Source organism: Pseudorca crassidens, chromosome 6, assembly GCF_039906515.1.
Source record: "Pseudorca crassidens isolate mPseCra1 chromosome 6, mPseCra1.hap1, whole genome shotgun sequence".
NCBI classification, from domain to species: Eukaryota; Metazoa; Chordata; class Mammalia; order Artiodactyla; family Delphinidae; genus Pseudorca; species Pseudorca crassidens.
In genome coordinates this window covers 227,349-249,627 of record NC_090301.1, presented here as the reverse complement: position 1 = coordinate 249,627, position 22,279 = coordinate 227,349, and the positions used below count along the sequence as shown (strand labels likewise).

Below are 22,279 nucleotides of genomic sequence, written 5' to 3'. Positions count from 1 at the left end.
GATTCTGTTCACGGCTCCCCTGGAGCATTTATATCCACAGCGCTGTTTTGGTTTAAGAAACTCCATCTGTGCTGTAGGTCAGAAAACTGTTCTGTCACTTGTATGCACACCTTGGATTTCCATCTTAAAGGCCGTAGGTCCGGTTCTAAGGGGCAGGGGTGTTGGGCCATGTGGGTCCCAGGCAGCTGGGGGCGTGACAGGGGGCAGCTGGGTCAGGCCGCCCTGTAGCCCCCCATGCAGAGCCGGCCCCAGGACCCTGGTGGGGGGTTTGTCTGCAGAGCCCGAGGTCTGAGACTTGCATCCCCTGGCTGGATGAGAGTTTGGGAAGGCCTGCCCTGTGGGGAGGGCTGAGTGGACGGAATCCAGAGGCACTGGAGAGTCTGCCCTCAGGCCTGCCGTCAGGGTGAGTGGGGAAGGCGGGGCGGGGCTCCCGCACAGACAGGGCTGCTTGAGGTGGCAGGGGAGGAGGGGGCTTTACATCAGCACCAGGGTGGCATGTGCCCTCCCCAGGCCTGCTCACAGAGACCCCACATGACACCAGAGCCACGGAAGCTTCCACCCTACATGGAAGGTCAAACCTGCACGGGACGTGAGCCTGTACACCTCAGCCAGCCTGAGCAGAGCCTCACCAGACAGCACGAGCCCAGGTCACCAGGTGGCCTATGTGCTAACCTCACCCTTAGTGCAAGACCCACCCTCCACCCTCAGTGGTGTGTCTGCACTGGGTGAGACCCTCACTCTTAGGACAGAAACCACCTTCCCATCCTCAGTGGTGTGTCTGCGCTGGGTGAGACCCTCACTCTTAGGACAGAAACCACCTTCCCACCTTCAGTGGTCTGTCTACACTGGGTGAGATCCTCACCCTTTGTGCAGGATCCACCCTTCCACTATTAGTGGTCTGTCTACACTGGGTGAAACCCTCACCTGAGAGCAGGACTGAGCCTCCCACCTTGGTTTTCCCGTCTACACTGTGGTGTGACGACCTAGCTGGGTGGTGTCTGTGGTGGTTGGGGTTCTAATTTACTTTTATTATTATTTTTTTTTACGGTACGCGGGCCTCTCACTGCTGTGGCCTCTCCCGTTGCGGAGCACAGGCTCCGGATGCGCAGGCTCAGCGGCCATGGCTCACGGCCCCGCGGCATGTGGGATCCTCCCGGACCGGGGCACGAGTCCACGTCCCCTGCATCGGCAGGCTGACTCTCAACCACTAGACCACCAGGGAAGCCCCTATTTTTTATTTTTTTATGACATAAGCTCTGTTTTATTTGGGGGAATCAGGAAAGGCCTCTCTTTTGAGAGAAGGCTTTTGATTAGGAGACTTTTGAGAAGAGGCTTGATGGAAATAAAAGTAGCAAAATGAGGATTAAAATAAGTCAGTCTATAGGATTTTTCAGTTAGGAAGCCACTTCAGTTAGGAAACCACCTTCACAATGATGAGTGGAGTGCGGGGGATGAAATTTGAGTGCAAAGGGCTGAGAATGAGTAAGAGGAGACAGCGTTATTGTTTCCAGTTCACTGCAAAGAGCAGAGGAGAGACAGAGACGGGGGAGAATATGCATATCCGAAACAACACAGGATCCCATCGGCCTCTGCTTGCAATTAGTATCTGACTCTTAGCTCCCTTCCCGGGGCCACCTTTTCTGATTCTGTTTTCTTTTAGCTTCAGGTAGTCTTTTCCCCCGCCTAGCTGTCCTCTTCGGCCCTGCACAATTCCTTTAGGGAGCTGTCTCTAAGCCCCACGTCACATACTCGGAGGCAATTGCCTCCTTGAACTCTTGCGCCGAGGGGGCTTTTATTTCTTCAGCGTTTGCACAAAGTTATTTTTCAGTCGCTTCCTCCTTCTGTCTGTTCTCCCCTGTCCTGACTTCGGCCTTCATTGTTCACTTTCCACTTTCAACCCTGCCTTGGCTTTTAGACTAGATTTCAGCATTGTCTTCTTACCCATAATCTTGTCTACCTGTTTTCCAAGAATTAGGTCCTTCCTGTACACTGCTTTGGGCTGCCTATCTCAATCCAGCCCCAGGAGATATGGTGTTTCCTGAAGATACAGCAGAGGAAACCACAGATTAGGTTGTTAACCTACAGTTCTGGATCACCTCCTTGGTAAGACCATGGCCATTTCATGCCCAAATTAAAGTCCTCCATGGCTAGCCAACCTGGCACTAGAGGTAGAACATTACTCTAGGGACTTCCCCGGTGGCACAGTGGTTAAGAATCCGCCTGCCAATGCAGGGGACACGGGTTCAAGCCCTGGTCTGGGAAGATCTCACATGCCGCAGAGCAACTAAGCCCGCGTGCCACAACTATCGAGTCTGCGCTCCAGAGCCCGCGAGCCACAACTACTGAGCCCACGTGCTGCAACTACTAAAGCCTGCACACCTAGAGCCTGTGCTCCGCAACAAAGAGAAGCCACTGCAATGAGAAGCCCGCACACCGCAACGAAGAGTAGCCCCTGCTCGCCGCAACTAGAGAAACCTGCACACAGCGACAAAGACCCAACGCAGCCAAAAAAACAAAACCAAGACCCAAACCAAACACCCCGCCCCCCTCCCCCCTCGCCAAAACAGAAAATCATTACTCTAATAACTGGAATCCCTGGGCTCATTAACCATTCACAGAGCCCAGGGCCGAACTGCTGGCTCTACACTGAGAAGCCCAACCCCCATGGCTCTGAGAGCACTCCGAGTTCTGAGGTCTGTTTTCCCAGAGGTTCAGTCCTGCCCCTCTCTAACTGATAATATGCTAAGTGTGCATAAAGCACTTCTGCTGAATAGGGGGTTCTGACTGAAAGGGGGTTCTGATGGCAGTTCCTGCGCTGGGCTCAGCATGGACACTGGGTGGGCTCCCTCTGCCCCCACGTGTCAGGGGCCCCCGGCCTCTGGCTCTCTGGCTTTGCCCGGAAATGGCTGCGTGGAGGCTGTGCTGTCCATAGAGGTGTCACCTCTGTTCCTGGTTCCAGTGTGACCTCTGCTGGCGCAGGTCTCTCCCTCCCCAGCCTTGGCCAAACTGCAGCGTCACCTCCATGGTTTCCAACTTGTAGATAAACTAAAATTATTTCCCAGATGCAAAGCTTGCCTGGGTGGATTAAACTGGATGCTGTGACAGCTGAGAATTTCAGTGCTGGCCACTCCTCCTGTGGGTGCATAACAGGTGTTCAGTCCAGGAGTCTGACCACACCGGCTCAGAGGGCGGAGTCACCCCCGGCCCTGGGGTAGGCGTGCGGAATCTGCCCCCAGCACCACCACCCAACCCCCTCCCTCCCGTATGGGTGGGCTCTGCACCAGCTCCTGGCTTCTGGGACCTCCTGGTGGTCAGCTGGGCCACCCGGGGCGGACGGTAACCTGCCCCTCCCCCAACATCCCCGGCCAGCGCTGTGCCGCGGGCGGTCCTGGGCCTGTTGGACTCACGGTAACGGTCTGTGCCTCCCCGGGCCCTGCTGGCCACACACCTTGACCTCATCTCTGTCCCTCCCGTCGCCCGCCCGGCCCGCGCACGTGCAGGGAGAGGGAGGGTCGGGTTCCCGTATGGCCCCTCTGGGTCTTCAGCACCCCTCGCCCTAGGAACCTGCGAAGAGCGGTGTCCCCTTAGGTGTGAGCACACGGGGACTTCAGTAAGGCCCACACCAGCCGGAAGCAGAAAATGTGGGGAGCGCTAGGGTCCTCCAAATAGGGAGTGGGCAGAAGGAGGCATCACGGATGGCATAAGGGGGGTGGTGCAGCGCCTCCGGGTCCGGGGGTCCTCAGTAGGCACTCCCAGTCTCCTCCCCAACTCCTAGCCCAGCCCCACCCCTCCCACCCTTCCCCAGCCCCTCGGTCTCCTGCCGCCCCAGGCCCCCGCCCCCAGCTCCGGCCCCTCCTCCAGCCCCCGCCCGGCCGCCCGCGTTGTCCTGCGGCGCCCCCGAGTGGCCGCTGGCGGGAAGCGCAGTCCTGCGATGGGGGAGGCGGGAAGGCTCTGCCGCTGTTTTAACTGTTTTAACTGTTTACTGTTTAATCAGAAGGTTCCTTAAAACCCAGCAAACTCCACCCATCGTCAGCATCACTAGCACACGGTTTCATAAATAATTAAAACTCATTTAATTACTTAATAATTCATTCAGAATTAAGATTCAGGAATACGATGAAAGCGAGAGCAATACCCACACTTGACCTGTGCGCCCCCATGCCCCCCCCCCCGCCCCCATTCAGGCGTGCGGGCTATGTGAGTGCGCGGTCAAGGGAAGTTCAGGCTCGCGGACACTGGATAAAACGCCAAGGGCGAGCCTGGGGCTCAAATCCAGGGCAGCCGGCGCCCCAGCCCCTGTGCAGCCTGAGTGACCACGTTGGGCCAGGAGGACTAAAGGCAGACACGTTTCAAATGTAATTGCTATTAGTTCAAGCAAGGATGGGGTACTTAAAGTGTGAACGATTTCCTGATTTCTTGCCCTCTAGGGAGAGGCCATAGCGTCACGGTCGGGGACACAAACCCCTCCTCTCCTCAGCCTGTTTCCAGAGCAGGTTCAGGAGACCACACGCAGGGCAGGGGGCCTGATCTGGCCAAACCTGACTAGCTGGTGCCCCTCCCGAGGATGGGGTCGGCTGGGCTGCACCGGGTGTGAGCTGCCCCATCTTTTCATCACCTGCTCTCTTAGTTGAAAGATTAGACGGCAGACTGTTGACTCTCACTATGATGAAATAAAATTCATATTTTACGGCAAGATGAGAAAAATTTTAAACAAAAACCTTTCCTTGCCCGTTTGGGCCTCCTCCCTCCCCTTTAGTGTGTGCTGTGCGTCTGCGTCAACCAGACCTCCTTAGGAGGGAACCTTCCTTCCTAATCCTGTGAGGGCCTACAAGGACCTGTGCCCCACTACTCACTCTGTACGTGCAGGTCTGGATTACGTAAACTGTCAATAATACGTCACTTGATGCATAACTGTCTCAAGACCTTATGTAAATGGGCTTTGATTTCTAATGGGCAGAGCACTCCCCAGAGCTTTCTGAAAGACTCTCTGCAGTTATAATCCTGAGGTTGGCTAGAGTAAAATTTTCTATTTCTTTCTTGGATTGACTATTGATTAATTTTCATTGTCAATTAGGAAACACATCTGTTTTGTAGTCCAGATGTTCTCACCCGCTAGGGCAGTCTGGCATTCCCATCTAGAAAGTTATACAGCTCGAGTCAGAAAGGGGCTGGTGAGTGTGCCCTGACCCCCGCGTGGCCTTGAGAGGAGTGGGTGGGACAGAGGGCCATGTTGCTTCCTTTCCCAGGAAATGTGACTCTAGACACGGGGTGGGGGCTTTCTTCTGGGAGGCGCTGCTGCTCCGGGGGCCTCGCAAGAACTGCACGCTTAGTATTTGTGATTTGAACCGCTAATATCATTACTATTTGTAGTATTAATACTAATATCATTACTATTTGTAGTATTAATACTAATACCATTAATACTAATACCATTAATACTAATATCATTACTATTTGTAGTATTAATACTAATACCATTAGTATTTGTGTATTTGTGATTTGAACTACTTGGTCCATTTTCATTATGAAAGTAAACAAAAAATTCTAGCTCCCAGAGACAGAAGGTTAAGAACTGCTTCCTGGGACGTCTGCAGTTTTTTCAAGTTTCTCTTCTGCGTTATCCAGCAGTATCCAGCAGTTCTCTCTAGATAAGACAAAATGGGATTTGGGGTGTAGTCTTTTTTTTTTTTTTTGCGGTACACAGGGCTCTCACTGTTGTGGCCTCTCCCGTTGCAGAGCACAGGCTCCGGACGTGCAGGCTCAGCGGCCACAGCTCACAGGCCCAGCCGCTCCGCAGCATGTGGGACCTTCCCGAACTGGGGCACGAACCCGTGTCCCCTGCATCGGCAGGCGGACTCTCAACCACTGCGCCACCAGGGAAGCCCTGGGGTGTAGTCTTTAACAGTCAAAATACTGACATATCCCTGTTTCCTTGGCGACCCGTCCTGGGGTCCTGACGCTGCTGATGGTGGCCAGGTTTGGGGCCGAGAATCCACTTCCTTCCTTCGGAGCTTGAGTTTTGCCCTGACTGGTGAGGAGGCTGGTCTGCTGCTTGTCGGGTCCATTTTAGTTCCATTTTCGTCCCCTTGTGGCCCTTGCTCCAGGGCGTGGCGGTTCTTGTTCGTGCCCTGTGCTGCGGCTCCCAGGAGTGTCTGCAGGCCGGGACGCTGGTGCTGGTCTCAGTGAGGTCACGGCTCCTCTGGGCTCCTGGGCCAGCTCAGCGCCTTTCATGGGGGCCTCTCTGGCGATGCCCCACTTTCTTAGGCATCGTTCTGAGCGTGTCTTTCAAAGCTGCAGCCATGAGCTGCCCAGCCTGGGTGCTGGGCAGGAAATCATGCACCTGGGCTTCAAAGGATTCGAGACGATCAGGGCTGCAGCGGGGGGCACTCGGGGCGTTCATGCAGGGCTGCGGTCGGGGGTGAATCACATGGGCTGGTGTTGAGTGGCTAGACCCTCGGAGAGGGCGATAAACCCACACGCGGGGAGATAAGAGGAGTCAAGGCTTCCCAGGTGGCCGTCCACCTGGTGACCACCGGCGGTCTTGACCTAGGGCCACTGTCCCCTAGCCCGGCCACTGCGTGCTCTGCCTTCTCATCCACAGATGGGGCTGTCCCAGGCGGGAGCTCCTACGCTCAGCGCCTCCCTCGAGGTCCTTCCCAGGTAGCACCCCTACCAGCGCGTGAACTAGAAGTCGGGTCCTCTCACCTGAATCGGGATTAACCCAAGAAGGATCCTGGCAGGGAGGGCAGGTCTCTGTTCTGGGGCCTGCAATGCAAGCAGGGAGGTGCGCTATGGCTTTTCACAGACACCCTCACGCCTGGCTTTCGGAGCCCCAAGCCCTGTGTTGTCACTTCTTCCTGATAAAGGTCAAGCTTCCGTGCTCTTCCACATCACCTGTCCTCAGGTCTCATGGTGAACGGCTCTGTTGGATCTCTGGGGGCGCTGGGGGGCGGGTAGGTCCTCGGGACAGGAGTCCACTGAGCTTGTGCTGCGAAGGGGGTTGGGCTGAATCCGAGGGGCGGGTACGCTGGAGGCTTGGCCACCTGCCCGGAGGTCTCTGTGCAGAGCTGGGAAAACGGCCCATTGTATTTTCTCCCCTCTGTGCGCAGGAATAACTGCTTTTGTTTATGGATTTTCTGAAACGTGTTTCTAAGTCGATTACCCCTGAAGGATGAGCTGCGCCCATGCGTGGCCCACAGATGCACCTCGAGGGAGAGAGGCATCCAGGAGCCGGAATCAGGCCAGCGCCACCCCCTGCCCCCACATCCTCAGCTTCCCTTTTATAAGGACCCATGTGACGACATTGGTCCATCTGGATAACCCAGGATAATCCCCCATCTCAAGACCCCTAACTTAATTACATCTGAGAAGTCGCTTTGTATGAAGGTCACATAATGCACAGGTTCTGGGGATTTGGACGTGGATATCGGGGGCAGCATTGTCCTGCCGACAACAGCACGAGTCAGATGGCCCTGAACAGTTAGCAGCTCACAAAACACTGTACTCTGCACAAAGTCTCTGTCTTCCCCAGGTTGGGAAAAGTCTATTTATAGCCCTTGGTTTGGCTCTAGCCTGAGTTATTAATCTTTCTCACACCGGCCTTCTCTGCAGCAGCTGATGAGGGACGCAGTGACCACTGGGCTGCACGCCCAGCCCCGTCAAGCACTGCTCCCTGGGTGGGGCCAGTGCAGGGCTGCCCCTCCCCCGTCGTCCCTCTCCAACTGCCGCCCTGGCCTGGACCTCGCCCTCTGCACGAGTGTAAGGCCCGGCCCCTTGCTCACCTGGACATGTCTTCAGAGCCCCTCAGGGACTGGCCACGGCCCCATGTCTCCCCTGCACAGCCCTGCCGACCTCCCGTCTTCCAGGCCCCCCTGGCAGCAGCCTTCACCCTGCTCTAATGGGGCCCCTGTCTGCCCCTGGGATCCCACAGCCCAGGCCCCTGGGACTGGCAGTGAGGACCCACCCCTCGTGGCATTTCCATCCCAGGACCAGGGGACCCCACAAATGTTTGCCGTGGGCTGGGGTCCAGGAAGTGAATGCTGACGGGCGCAGACCAGGCGAGGGAGGGACAGTAGGGCTGGTGGATGGTGTGCGGGCAGTGAGATGGCTGGAGAGGGACAGAACGAGGCTGGTCGAGGCGCCGTCAGTCAAAGGCCGCGTGTGAAGCCAGGAGGACCCTCCCCTCCCCCATCCTGAACCCAAGGGCCATTCAGCGGTCCCAGGAGCACCTGCCCAGATCAGGGTCCGACTGGGAGGAGAGGGACAGTGGATCCTGGTGGGCAACGCATGAGACCGGGGACCTGAGATCCCTGGGTGGGATAAGCACCCCCGCCCCCATCAGGGCCCAGCACTCGCCCTCCCTGGGGGTGGAGTGGCCTCTCCCTGGGGGCAACGCGTCCCTTCAGATGGGATGTGCCCCCCCGCCACCGGTCAGCAGCAGAGGTGGGGTGCACCTGAGCCTTCACTGTAAACCGTTTCTACTGGGATGAAATTCCCATGCAGTAAGGTGCACCACCCAAGGGTCAGCTCCAGGCGCCGTGAGGACTGTGTGTCATGTAACCTCCACCCGCACGAGCTCTGGAGCATCTCCACCCCCACTCCGCCCCTGAGCTGCTCAGAGATGATTCCCTGCCCGGAGGGGACCGGAGTCCCGCTTTCACCATGACTCTCTCTGCCCCTTCTGGGATGTCACCTGCAGGATGGGCACGTTTTTATCACACCCCAATCTCCTTTCACCACACGTGCCACTTCGGTGCACGTATCCGCAGTTTGTTACTTTTTATTCCTATTATTTTACTATTGAATGTACCACAATTTGTTTATTCATTTTCTGTTCCGGGGCAGCTGCAGTACACACAAGCTTAGGACCTTTTGTTGTTTCAGAAAGCAAGGGAACTTTCAAGATGAGTGGAAAATCCTTTGAAAGGTCCCACTGGTCAAATCTGTGACAGTTCAAGCATCTAAAGTGATGCTCAGAGTTGACTGGCTGCATCCAGTCTATGTAAATCCATGAATCCATGGTGATGCTCAATAGAAAGCCTGAGAAATAGATCCAAGGTAGATATTAAGCCAACTTTTCATTTTGAATATTGGTGGCAAAGGGAAAATGAAACATTATCCTGCTTTCTGCACTCATGAGGGGCAGTCTAACCAAACCACGCCACTCACAAGGAAGAACCCACTTGAAAAAGAGATGTTGTCTAGTGGACATAAAAGTGGTGACAGATGAGCAAGTCCCCCTTGTCAGCTTTCTAGAAGTGACCGGTTGGACAAGGTGGGGATTTGTGGTCACATCCTCAGGAGTGTCTGCTGGGGACCTGGGCTTACCTGGCATCAGAGAGACGAGGGGCACGTGTCTCCTGGACGCAGACTCAGACTCAGCCTCATGCACAGGACGCCCAGGTGCCGGTCTTTGGGAGGGAGGTGACGTAGCCCTGATGTTTAGCTCGAACCTCTTGAGCCCTTGGAGGGAATTTCCATCTTTAAGAGGATAGAGAAGCAGACAAATGACACCACGAGGAAGGGGCCCCTCAGGACGGGGTTGGGGGACAGTCCCCAGGATGCTGGTCTCCCCCCGGAAGTAGAGTCACCTGCTCAATGCGAGTCTTGTTCACACAAACCTGTCACAGGAATTTGGGGGTAACTGGGTGCATTCGAAAAAGGACTCAGCATTAACTGGTGTCAAGGAATCTTTACACATTTTTGTTAAGTAGCTTAATTTTGCCTAGGCTGAGAAACGCTCTTATTCTTACAAGACGTGTGCTGAGGGAAAGAGAAACGGTACACGGCCAGCCACCGCTAAGGATGACTAACTTCCTCGTTTAATGAGCCCTGTTCTTGGTTTGGCAAGCCCAGCATCACTGCTCTGCAGGGGGGACCCTCGTCCAGGGAGCCTCCATGGGTGCCGCCCATGGGGTCTCGAGCCACGGGGTCTCCAATTCGGAGGCCAGCCCTGCGTGGGCGGCTTCACTTCCCGCAATGACAGCCCCTCTGTCCCTTGTCTGCAGTGCCCAGGTCCAAATAGCTCTGAAAAGTAGAAGCTTTCTTTGTAGCTCACTTGTCAGCCAGACGCTCTCATATTACACTGAGAGGAAACTTCCCTGTGTTTTCCCGGCAGAAACATTAAGATGCTTGACCACAGGTGTCAGGAATTTCTGGGCTGTGGGCTGTGGTTCCTGCTAGAACTGGGACTGAGTCCCATGCAGGTGGAGCAAGGGACTCACGGGTGAGGAACAGCACAGCAAGCTGGGGGCCCGGGCGGCCCTACGAGGCTCTGCCGGACCGTCACCTAACTGCCTGACCCCAGCTTGGTTCTGGAGGACGGGCAGCCGTGGACTCAGAGTCACAGTTACTCTTCAGAGCGCGTGGCTCTGCTCGGCCTTAATGAGTTCGGCAAAACGTGGTGTGAGTTTCGGAAACCCTTCCATGATACAGCAGGAAAAAACCCAACTAGCCACTGGGAGTTATCCTGCTGTGCTAGGATGAACGTCAGACCTGAGCGGCAATGCTGTTTTGGGGAAGAGCTGATGGGCACAGTGGACGGACCCCAGGTGCCCCGTGGAGGTCCGAGAGCGGCAGGTGCCTGCACAGACCCGCTGGGAGCAGGTGTCTGTGCCCAACCTGAGGGCGGGAGTGCCTCGGGCTCAGGGGCGCCCCTCACATCAGGCAGCCCGGGTGACCCCACACCCTCTGCCATCACGGCCCTTCCCTCAGTTACTCCCGATGCCGGGAAGGGGCGAAGGCTTGTGGAGAGAAGAGAAAGGCTCTCTTTGCTCTCTTCTCCAGGCTGCGTGGCTGGGGCCCCATCCCCACTTCTCTGTGCCTCAGATTCTCCTCCAGAAGAGGAAGGAGTGGATATTCTGTTGGAATTCAGCCCCTAAACATGCTCTGCACACGTGGAAAATTACAAAAGAGCCAGGTGTGAGGAGAGCTCGGTCCTGAGCCCTCACGTGGGCCCCTGGGGCTGGGGTCCTGCCCGCCCGCCCTCGCTGCAGCACCCTCTCCCTCACCGAGTGCCTTCTGACCTCAGAGTCTAGCTTGGCTTCGCCTGAGGCCAAGATCAACGACAAAGAGAGTAGATGCGGTTGGTGAAGAGCCTTGTCTCCATGCCATTTTGGCTTTTGCCACGAAGGGAAGGTCACTGGGTCACTGCAGAGTGACCACAGCATGACAGGCAGTGAGGACAGAGATTGTGCACAGCCTCACAGCTAGGGCTGCTGCACCGACACGCCCTTCCACCCCAGACGGTCCAAGCTGATGGCTCTGTTTGTCAGTGTTGACGGCACGGAGCTCTAAGCCCATCATCAGATGAAATTACCTTCCAGCAGCCTGGGGCTTTGTGAGTCTTAGTGACGGACTTTTGTTCTCCAACTATTTTTAGGGCAATTAATCACCACGTTCCCAGCATGTTTATCAGTGGAATGTCCTGAGTCACGAGCAATGACGGACAGCCCACGAGGTGACCCAAGGAACATGTGTTTGCAAGTTGGTGTCGTAAGGGACCTTTGCTAGGTTCTCGCCACTGGGCCATTTGGGGAGCTAAGCATCCACGCTTTGTGTCAGGTTCTGGGCCTTTCCTGCTGGACTTTCGCTTGCCTTTCCACTCTGTGTGGTCAGCTCTGGAAACGCCCTACAAGGCATCTGTGTTCAGCACAGGATGTCACGTGGATGTCACAGGGTGTCACGTGGCCATTGGTGTCAACGTTTTTTGTCTGGTTAAGTCTCTGGAGAGGCTCCCAAAACTGGTGAAGCCATGCTCCTTCCCCTCTGCTTGCCAACTGGACCAGATGGTCAGAACAGAACAGAATCCAAACCCAATAGTTACTGAGTCCGAGCTTGCACTGCTGGCTGCACGACAGGCCAATAACTTGAGAGACCAGGTGCTGGGGCAGGGAATAGGGACTTTATTAGGAAAGCCGGCAGACCGAGAAGATGGTAGATGCATGTCCCAGGGAACTGTCTCACCCAAGTCAGAATTCAGCCTTCTTTTATACTAAAAGGGGAGGGGCGTGGCTGGTTGTTGCAGACTTCTTCGTGTCAGCATCTTTTGTTCTTGCAGCTGTCCACCTAGGTCAGGTCAGGATGTTCCTGTAAACCTCCAACAAGACAAGTGGTATTCTCTGTCCTGCAAATTTTTCTCTTTATATGAATGAAAAGTGTTGTACCCTTAAAGGTCAGAGCCTTGAGAATGGGCTACCCTGTATATTTCAGGTTATAGGCAACACTCTTTCAGTGATTAACTTGTAGCAAAAGCAATAAGATACAAAAGTTAAAGAAACAGACCCAATATCGAGTCAGATTTGTCCTTCCCTGTTACTCAGTCTGGAGAGGTGACGTGAGCTAGACCCCAGCCCCATACCGGCAGTCCTGCACCGCCAACGAGGGGCCGCAGTGGCCACTGCTGGGCGCACACAGGCAGGCTGGCGGAGAGGGTCAGGCACCAGCTGGTGTCTGGGCCTCATCAGGAGATGAGACAGACCAGGTCTTCCTGCTGCAGCCCGGCCTCTGCTGCATGCTCGGTCCTCCTGCCCGTTTGCGGTGGTCACAGCCCCCGCTGGGGGGCTCGGGGGGGACACGACTGAACCCGAAGCCCCGAATCCCGGCTCGGATGGCCTCTGCGGACTTAGGAGATTGGTGCCTCCAGACCCGAGTGAAATTTCTGACTGCGAGGACAGGACTGCTTAGCTTCCTGAGATGTTCCTGGTAATGAGTAAAGAGTGTGAAGGAATTCTGGGGAAGCACATGCTCTGCACACCTTCACGTCAGGCATCATCCTGAGGCTGAGCTTCTGCACACATTTTGATCAAAGGTGAATGAAACTGTGTTTAAATTGCACGAGTCCCTGCAGCCCGGTGGCTTCTCTCTGTGGCTTGTTGTAAGTTAGTAGCATCACTGTCGCTTTTAATCTGTGTACGTTTTACAGACGCGAAGACAAATGTGCACCGAACATCCACGTAGCTTAGATTTTATTGGGCGCTTGCGTCACGCTAGAGACGCAAAACCACAAAGCGGTTCTGCTGGCGCGGGGGCCACGGCGGGAGCGTCGGGGGAAGCAGGTCGGGCCTCAGGCTGCGGGCTGGTCGGGGGTGCCGGGCGGGGTGGGCCCCGGGGGCGCCTCCTGGCTGCTCAGCATCATCTGGTTCCTCCTCTCCAGCTTCCGAGCCCACTCGCTGCGGAGCCTGGGGCGGGCGACCGTTTGGGCTCAGGGAGGGCTGGGGTCAGCTGGGCCCGTGTGTTGGCACCTTGGCCGCGTGCGAGCTAAGCTGCCCCCTCCCTGCCAGCTGGTGCCCGCGCTTCAGGCCTCGCCTGCCACGGAGGATCTCACTCGGGCTCCTCCCAGAAGGGAAAGCGGGGATCCAGCTGCGTCCTGACTCGCACCTGGGGATGCGCCCATCACTGCAGTCACCTGTGCTCCCAAGGCCTGGATGCGCCCTCACGCCGGCCCCTTGGGCGGTCCCTTCCTGGGAAGGTGGCCTGTTGCGGTGACCACAGCACAACACACGGTGTGCCCCGGGCGGGAACGGCCTGGCCAAGGGGTCACACCTGCCTGTGGGCCACATGTGAGCGTGTGGTTTGGTTTGGAGGGAGGCAGTCTGGGGGGCGCCTGGCCCGGACTGACCTCCAGGGCTGGCGGGCAGACTGGTAACGAGAGTCCCCGCAGACACCTGTCCCAGTGCCCAGGGACCTAGGTGAGGAGGGCGCCTCCCAGCAGCCCATGGAGAGGCTGGGACAGCCGGGCCCCGCGCCTCGGCCACGCTCCTGCCCTTTACCAGGCTGTGGTGGCCCTGGGGACGTGGCCCAGAGCTGCTGCCGGCCAGGAGTGAGGTGTGGGCTGGCAGGGGTCCGAGGCTCCGTAATAACCACTTCTCTCCAGAGAGGCGAAGATGTCACCCCCTTCCCCAGTCTGGCCCATAGCAGTCCAGGACCTCGGTGACTAACCGGGCCGGTGCTGACCCGTGGCCCACTCTTGGGACCTGCCTCCATGGGCCAAAGACCCAGAACATCCCAGGGCCTGATGACACATGAAAGACAGGGACAAGGCCACGGAGACCCAGGAGGGAGCCTGGGGTGGGGGGGAACCATTCGTGTGACGGTTCCGTGCAGGACCCCTGCCCCCGGAGGCCAGGTGGGTGCAGTGACCAGCTCTGGGGCCTTCACCGTGAGGACAGGAGATGTCATGGCCCCCATGCCTGTGCCGAGTGGCCAGAAGCCTTGGACGACAGGTGGGGGGCGCCCAGCGCGCCAACCAGACCTCTGGCTGCTCACAAGGTCAGTGCAAGCCTGGTCCCGCCGCGGCCCCCAAGAATCCTCCTTTCCAGCCCAGCTTCCAGGGCGGCAGCTGCTGATGCTATCTGGGGGCTAAGGCTGCGCCCGCTTTGGAATTTTCTGGCCATTTGAATCCTTGTCTAGGTGCTAATACGCCGTCTTAGCTGTCCACGAGCGGTCACTCCTGGGTCTGCTCAGGGTCACCTGAGCTCAGGGAGATGCCCTCAGCACTCACAGGCCCCTGGAGTCCACCCAGTAAAGAAGGAGGTGGCTTTGTATCTGCAAGTCAAGCAAATGTGCAGGAAGGAGTAGAAGGGACACGTTGTTTTATCCTGAACTCAGTGGGAACAACTGTCAGAAAACAGACAAAGCCAGACTAATCCTGGGCGACAGCTTCCTACAAGACCCTCAGGAGAGTGGGGATGAACGGACAGGGTGATGGAGAGACGGGGTGAGGAGGGATAAGGTGATGGAGGGAGGGGGTGATGGTGGGACGGAGTGATGGAGGGAGGGGGTGATGGAGGGAGGGGGTGAAGGAGGGATGGGGTGATGGAGGGATGGGGTGATGGAGGGAGGGGTGAAGGAGGGACGGGGTGATGGAGGGAGGGGGTGAAGGAGGGATGGGGTGAAGGAGGGATGGGGTGATTGTGGGACGGGGTGATGGAGGGAGGGGGTGATGGTGGGACAGGGTGATGGAGGGGGGCTGAAGGAGGGATGGGGTGATGGAGGGAGGGAGTGATGGTGGGATGGGGTGATGGAGGGAGGGCGTGAAGGAGGGATGGGGTGATGGTGGGACGGGGTGATGGAGGGATGGGGTGATGGAGGGACGGGGTGAAGGAGGGACGGGGTGATGGTGGGACGGGGTGAAGGAGGGAGGGGGTGAAGGAGGGACGGGGTGATGGTGGGACGGGGTGATGGAGGGAGGGGGTGAAGGAGGGATGGGGTGATGGTGGGAGGGGGTGATGGTGGGAGGGGGTGATGGAGGGAGGGCGTGAAGGAGGGACGGGGTGATGGTGGGACGGGGTGAAGGAGGGACGGGGTGATGGAGGGACGGGGTGATGGTGGGACGGGGTGATGGAGGGAAGGGGTGAAGGAGGGACGGGGTGATGGAGAGACGGGGTGATGGGACGGGGTGATGGAGGGAGGGGGTGAAGGAGGGACGGGGTGATGGTGGGACGGGGTGATGGAGGGAGGGGGTGAAGGAGGGACGGGGTGATGGTGGGACGGGGTGAAGGAGGGACGGGGTGATGGAGGGACGGGGTGATGGTGGGACGGGGTGAAGGAGGGACGGGGTGAAGGAGGGACAGGGTGATGGTGGGAGGGGGTGATGGAGGGATGGGATGATGGTGGGACAGTGTGATGGTGGGACGGGGTGATGGAGGGAGGGGGTGAAGGAGCGATGGGGTGATGGTGGGATGGGGGGAGGGAGGGATGGGGTGTTCCTCTCTCCCACTAGTGATTCAATAATGTGATTTTGAATCTGAGTTAACGTGGCTGGTGTTCAGTGTTTTGTACCCATTTCTCCTGTGACACTGATCTGGGGAGAGGAAGCGGGTGGTGGTGGTGGGGTCTGTGGACGCCTGCATCCTGAGGGCTGAGCAACACTGGTGCAGGTGTGTTTCTGTGCCCCCAGGTCGCTGGCACTGTGCTCACCTGTCCAGGGCACTCCTGCGGATCCTCGTGTCCTCGTTCTGCAGCTGTTTAGTGTGAAGCTCGATTTTTTTCTCCCAGAACATCTTTATCATGCCAGCATCATAGGACACCCTTGGCGGATTCTTCAAGGTGTAGCTTTTACTCATGTTCTGGATAAAGGAGGGTTGCAGGGCCTCAGTCACTTTCTGCCGTGTTGGTGCGAGAGCACATGAAACCAGCTTGTTAACAACAGAGAAGTTGGCTTGGCCCCAGACATTTCCCAGGCACCCTGTACACCTTTTTGAGGAGTTGGACTGTCAGCCCCTCATGGCCTAAGACCAGCGGCCCTGCCACCTTCTGGAACTGTTTCCTGTATTAGAGGAAGTAGCAGCTGATGGCAAATCCCATTTTGGGTCTTTGGATGTTTCATGCAGGTGGTCTTGGGTGAGGACGGCTAGCAATTCATATGGCTCCCCGTGGCAGGTGTCCCTTCCTGAGCACCCTGAGCTGTCGCTGAACCGTGTCCTCCAAGTCCTAGGTGGTCCCAACCCCCAGGACTGCAGAACGTGATGGAGGTAATTAAGGCTAGAAAAGGTCACTAGGGTGGCCCTGACCCAGTAGAGCTGGGGTCCTTATAGGAAGAGGAGGTCAGGGCACAGACACGCACAGAGGGGCGCCCCATGAAGACCCGGGGATAAGGCGGCCGTCCACACGGCAAGGAGTGAGGCCTCAGGGGACCCCGCTGCCCACGCCTGGCTCTTGGAGTCCAGCCTCCAGGATGGAGACGTTCAGTGTCTGTTGCTTCAGCCTGTGGTACCTTCCAGCACCTCATTGCATGACCAGGTTTCCAGCTTCTGTAAGCTCGGGGCCCTAGTGTCTACCCTGCACACACGACCCCGACACGCCTTCTTCTGGACGTCCCAGTGCTGTGCCTGGGCTTCCTGTCTCCTGGGTGCCTTTTCAAACATACCCCAACCAATCCAGAGGCTCCCTCTGTGGGCTGCCACACTCCGGGCCACGATCCACTTGCCCTCATCACCCAGGACCAGGTACCAGAAACCAGGGACAGCCCTGCACCCCGGGCCACTGGAATTCCTCAGCTTGCCCTGCCTCATCTGGGCCTTCCCATGGAAATCACAGTCCCCTCTCTCCCTGCCCCCCAGCTGACCCTGCCGCTCCCCGGGAGGCCATGCAGTGTGGGGCGTGCCCCCTCCTCTGGGGACCATGAGTGACAAACTGTCTGTTCAACGGCAGTCACAGCCTGACCTGCTGGCCTGGCTGCACCCCACGTGTTCTATCAAGACCCCATGTTTCAGAACACACAGGTGGACACTGGGTCAGGAGAAGCCCGGTGGGAGATTCCAGGACCCCAGTGGACCCCTGAAACAAGCCGAGATCATTGGAAGGGCACCTCCAGCTTAATTAGAAATCGAGATCAAGGTAAGTTTCTGGGGACAGAATGAGCTTTTGTTTTTCATGTAGAGTTGGCTGCTGTTAAAACCTCAGGCCGTGCACTGAAGGGCCAACCAGGCTGCTCCCTGCTGGCAGAGGGGGAGCGGGGTGGGGGCAGCGGGGGGGAGGCCCAGCCCTCAGCCCCACAGCGCTGGCTCCTCTGTTGCTCCACCTGCACGGCGTCTAGTCCACAGCTTCTAGTGAAGAAGGGGCCCAGTGCCAGCCTGTCAACACATGCTGCATGTGTGTGCACGTGTGCACACGTGCCTGTGTGCATGGGCGTGAGTACTGGGGAGCAACTTCCGTGCTCTGGACACTGGTTGACCCTCGGGACAGAGGGCTGGCCATAGGGACAGCTGCTCACATCTGTGGCCAGAGCTGGACCCAGGGCGCAGTGTGGGAGAAGGAGATGACGCTGGTGCAGGAGCCCGGGAGGAGAGAGGAAGAATGATGAGCCGCCCGCTTCGCAGTCTAAAAGCATCTCAGGTGCAGGATGCTTACAAAAACTAAAGAAGAAACCACAGAGCCTGGAGACCGGCAGCAGATCCCTTAAAACAACTTTAAATCTCCGAGGCTGCTGGCTTGTTGGGTCGGGGTTTACGCAGCTGCGTGACTAACCCCAGAGCGCCAAGCCTGCACCTGCTGTGGATTCTGAAGGAGAAACAAAAAAGACACTTGCAGGCCTCAAGGGCGGAGGGTGAAGCTGGCAGGGAGGGTCTGGGCAGGAGGGCGGGGGAGGCGGGGAAACGGCGGGGAGGGCTGTCCTGTCCGAGCCGCGGGGCGAGCCACCCTCCTCCTGGTCACTGCCCTCCACGCCAGGAGCCCGAGGGATGGGACAGCCTGCCGTGAACCCATCTTTCAGGGCCATCGTTTATTTTGGTACTCACCCTGGCACGTGGGGCTGGGCTGTCTTCACCATGTTCTCACCAAGGAGGTGGGGACAGGCTGGATCTGGGAGCAAGTGCAGCCCAGCTGGGGACAGGGTCTACTGTGACAGTGAAATTGCAGAATGCCATGGGCATGAGGGGAGACCCCTCCTCACTCTGTGTGACTGCGTGGCTGTCTGTTCCTCGTCCTGGAATGTAGCCCCTCCCCAGCCTCCAGGGATGAGCCCTACTCCGCTGTCATGTCCACACTCTGAGGACCCCAGCCTCCCCTGACAATCAGGCAGGGCCCCTCCTCTGGGTCCCATGGGCCTCGGTGTGTCTCCAGGTGACCGCAGGCCCCCTGTGGCACCAGGATACACACGTATATTTGCAGAGCAAATAAAGAAATAAGTGAACTCCATGAAAGGAGGCTGTTAACTCCAAAATTAGCAATGATGGGGAAGGAGTCAAGATGGTGAAGACCCTGAACTCACCTCCTCTTGTGAGCACGTGCAAATTCTAACTATTCACAGGGCAGCTGTCAGTGAGAGTGACCAGAAGACTGGCAGGACCTTCCACAACTGAGGCTATACGGAAGGAACCACCACCAGCCAGGTAGGAGGGGCGGAGACACAGTATAGTCAAGACCCACACCCTTGGGTCTGCAACCCACAAATGGGAGGGATTTCACGATCATAGAGTTTCTCCCCAAGGAGCAAGGGGTCTGAGCCCCACAGTTAGCTCTCCAGCTTGCGGGTCCTGCACCAGGAAGATGAACCCCAGAATGTCTGGCTTTGAAGGCCAGCGAGTCTTACTTTCAAGAGAGCCAGAGGGCTGTGGGTACTAGACTCTGCTCTTAAAGGCAAAATCTCACGCACTCCCAGACCCAGGGCAGCGGCAGTAATTTGAAGGGGCCTGGGTCAGACCCCTTGCTGATCTTGGAGAGCCTCCTATCCCCCCAGGGGGCCCCCCGTAGACCAGAGGACTTAGAAACGCCGCAGTTTATCCCCCAGGGGCCGAATCCTTGCTGGCAGTGCTGCCGGTGAACTAAAAGAGTGAAAACGAAAAAAAAAAAGTGAAAACGTGGGCGACTGTGTGTGTGGGGCTGGGGTGCATCCACTCAAGGGTTTTGCCTCTGGGAGGGACCAGGGGTTGGCGCTGGACTCCTTCTGACCGAGGGAGAAGTTGACATTTTGAGGTGAGTTGGCTGTTCTCCTTGCGGGGCTTCCCAGAGACACGGGGTATCAGAGCTTTTACTCTCGGGAAGACCAGCCCTGCAGTGCAGCCCTTCAAACCCTCACGGAACAGAAACAACGGACAGCCAGCCAGCCAGCCAGCCAGCCAAGGGGCACCAGAAAGCCAGCAGCGGACAGGGGAAACAGTCCCCGCAGTCGGCGGGGGTGGGAGGAAGGGGGAGGCGGCCGGCGGCTCGGTCTCCATCCCGGGCTTTGTCACCGGAAGGCTGAATGGCAGAAGCTGCTAACAAAGTTAAATCCCCAGAAGAGCCAGTGTGCGGCCCTGGCTCCCGCACCCCGCGGACGGCCCAGCCCCGTGGTCGCATCACCCAGGCTTACTCTGAGGTCTGTCCGGGCCGGTCGGCGCAGCTTCTTTAGGCAGGTGTCCTCCCGTGTCCCCAGCGCGCCTGGACTGTGCCTGCCCCTCGCTTTTATACGGGCTTGGTGACACCGTGCCTGGCGTCCGGTCAGAGGCCGGAAAGACGAGCTGCCTTCAGTCTGGCGGCCCCTGGAGACACGATGGGCTCCCGCCGCAGGCCGTGGCAGGCACGCGTCCCTCGGCTGCTCGGCCAGAAACCGGAGGGCAGCCCGGGGAGTCTTCCCTGCTCGCTGGCTCCTGGCAAGATAGTGTTACCGAAATCACCGCCGTCTCTTCCGGATGGGCTGCTCCTGAGACGCCTCGTAGGCTGAGGTTTAAAAAAAAAAACTGCTGGCATCAAACCCCCTTTATCTTAAGATGTATGAGAGGAAGGCCTCCAAACAACACACGATCACGCTCCTAGTAAGGCAGCCATATCGTAAATAGCGTTCTTTAAAAAGTTTTCTTTTATATTGGAGTACAGTTGATTTACAATGTTGTGTTAGTTTCAGGTGTTCAGCAAAGTGATTCAGGTATACGTATACATATACCCACTCTTTTTCAGACTCTTTTCCCATGTAGGTTATTACAGAGTATTGAGTGGAGTTCCCTGTGCTAATAGTAGGTCCTTGTTGGTTACCTAGTTTATATATAGTTGTGTGTATCTGTTAATTCCAAACTCCTAATTTATCCCTTCCCCCCTTACCACTCTGGTAACCACAAATCTGTTCTCTATGTCTGTGAGTCTGTTTCTGTTGTGCAAATAAGTTCATTTGTATCATTTTTTAAGATTCTACATATAGGTGATATTATAGGATGTTTGTCTCTGTCTGACTTACTTCACTTAGTGTGATCATATCTAGGTCCATCCGTGTTGCTGCAAATGGCATTACTTCATTCTTTTCGGGTCCACCTCCTAGAGTAATGAAAAGGAAACAAAAATAAGCAGATGGGACCAATTAAACTTAAAAGCTTTTGCACAGCAAAGGAAACCATAAACTAAATGAAAACACCATCCACAGAATGGTAGAAAATATTTGCAAAGATGCGACTCACAAGGGATTAGTCTCCAAAATATACAAACAGCTCACGTGGCTCAATACCAAAAAACCAAACAACCCAATCAAAAAATGGGCAGAGGACCTAAATAGAAATTTCTCCAAAGAAGACGTACACATGGTCCACAGGCATATGAAAAGATGTTCAGCATCACTAATTATTAGAGAAGTGCAGATCAAAACTACAATGAGGTATCACCTCACATCGGTCAGAATGGCCATCACCAAAATGTCTACAAATAACAAATGCTGGAGAGGGTGTAGAGAAAATGGAAACTTTCCTACACTGTTGGTGGGAATGTGAACTGTGGAGAACAGTATGGAGGTTCCTTAAAAAACTAAAAATAGAGCTGTCATATGATCCAGCAGTCCCACTCCTGGGCATACATCTGGAGAAAAACACAATTCGAAAAGAAACATGCAACCCAGTGTTCACAGCAGCACTATGTACATAGCCAGGACATGGAAGCAACCTAGATATCCATCCACAGGGGCATGGATAAAGAAGATGTGGCACATGTATACAGTGGACTATTACTCAGCCATAAGTAACATTTTTCTTATTTCTTAGCTCATCGTGGGAATTTTATATTGAGTGTGGTCATGTACATTGGCCCCAGGAGCCCTTCACCAGGGAAATAAGGTGCCTCCTGGGGTGGCCTTTGCAGGGCAGGAGGCAGGGAAGGGCGGGAGGGGGACCCCCAGGTGGACACTGCAGTGACTGGGAGGGAGGTGGGACAAGAGTTCCGGGGCCGGGTCCAGATTCGGGCTCGGCTCTTGGCTCCTGGGGGGAGGCGTGTGCCCCTCGCAGAGGACAGGCCGGCAGGGAAACCCTGAGGGTGGACGGCCAGGCCCCGGGCACAGTGGCTCACCTCGAAGCTTGGGCTGGATGCTCTTCGTAGGTCCCGGACAGCGGGGTGCCTCGAGACGGAAATGGTGCAGGAGGCATGTCCAGGTGCATTTCGTCCTGGGGAGCCCACTTGGAGCATTTGCTAACCTCCGGCACAGCCCGGCTGACTCTGCTCTGAGCCCAGGGGAATCAGGGTCCAGCCCCTCTGGGCGCCTCCGCTGGGACCACTGGGCAGCCAGGTCCCCTGATGCTCTGTCCACTCTGTGCGCCTCAGCAAACGCATGTAACTCGCCAAGACGGGAAATGCAGCTGCTGTTTATTCTAAGTGCTTCCCCCAAGCCCCTCTCTCCTCTCCTCCTGGACTCTGATTACACAGGCGGGATCTTTGGTTCTTGACCCACAGGTCAGTGGGCTTCTGCTCACTTCTTTTCCTTTTCTCTCTTCTTCAGGTTGGATAAATTCTGCTGATTTGTTCTGTAGTTCACCAGCTCTGTCTTCTATCATCTCCAATCTGCTGTTGTGCACAGTGGTTTTTTTATTTTGAATACTGTATTTCTTGGCTC

General features: G+C 56.5%; 1 protein-coding gene across 2 annotated transcripts; it reads right to left on the bottom strand.

Annotated features, from left to right (window-relative positions):
- Positions 1 to 12,948: 12,948 nt before the first annotated feature.
- FAM240C (family with sequence similarity 240 member C) lies at positions 12,949 to 19,887 on the bottom strand. Of its 2 annotated transcripts, none has more exons than XM_067739804.1 (3): positions 19,790 to 19,887; positions 15,919 to 16,067; positions 12,949 to 13,178 (listed from the first exon to the last, which is right to left on the bottom strand). In XM_067739804.1, exons 2-3 carry the CDS (start codon positions 16,062 to 16,064, stop codon positions 13,064 to 13,066), a joined length of 261 nt encoding a protein of 86 aa, XP_067595905.1. In that variant the 5' UTR covers positions 16,065 to 16,067; positions 19,790 to 19,887; the 3' UTR covers positions 12,949 to 13,063. The 2 variants fall into 2 exon arrangements, with proteins under 2 accessions (XP_067595905.1, XP_067595906.1); XM_067739805.1 differs by having other exon boundaries at positions 15,919 to 16,103; positions 19,790 to 19,883.
- Between the last annotated feature and the right edge of the window lie 2,392 nt (positions 19,888 to 22,279).

Bases quoted from the DNA above. Each gene is read 5' to 3' on its own strand.
- FAM240C (XM_067739804.1), bottom strand. From the start codon at position 16,064: ATGAGTAAAAGCTACACCTTGAAGAATCCGCCAAGGGTGTCCTATGAT. The intron at 13,179-15,918 runs GTGAGCACAGTG...CGCCCGCCCCAG, and splicing joins CGCAGGAGTGCCCTGGACAG to GCTCCGCAGCGAGTGGGCTC.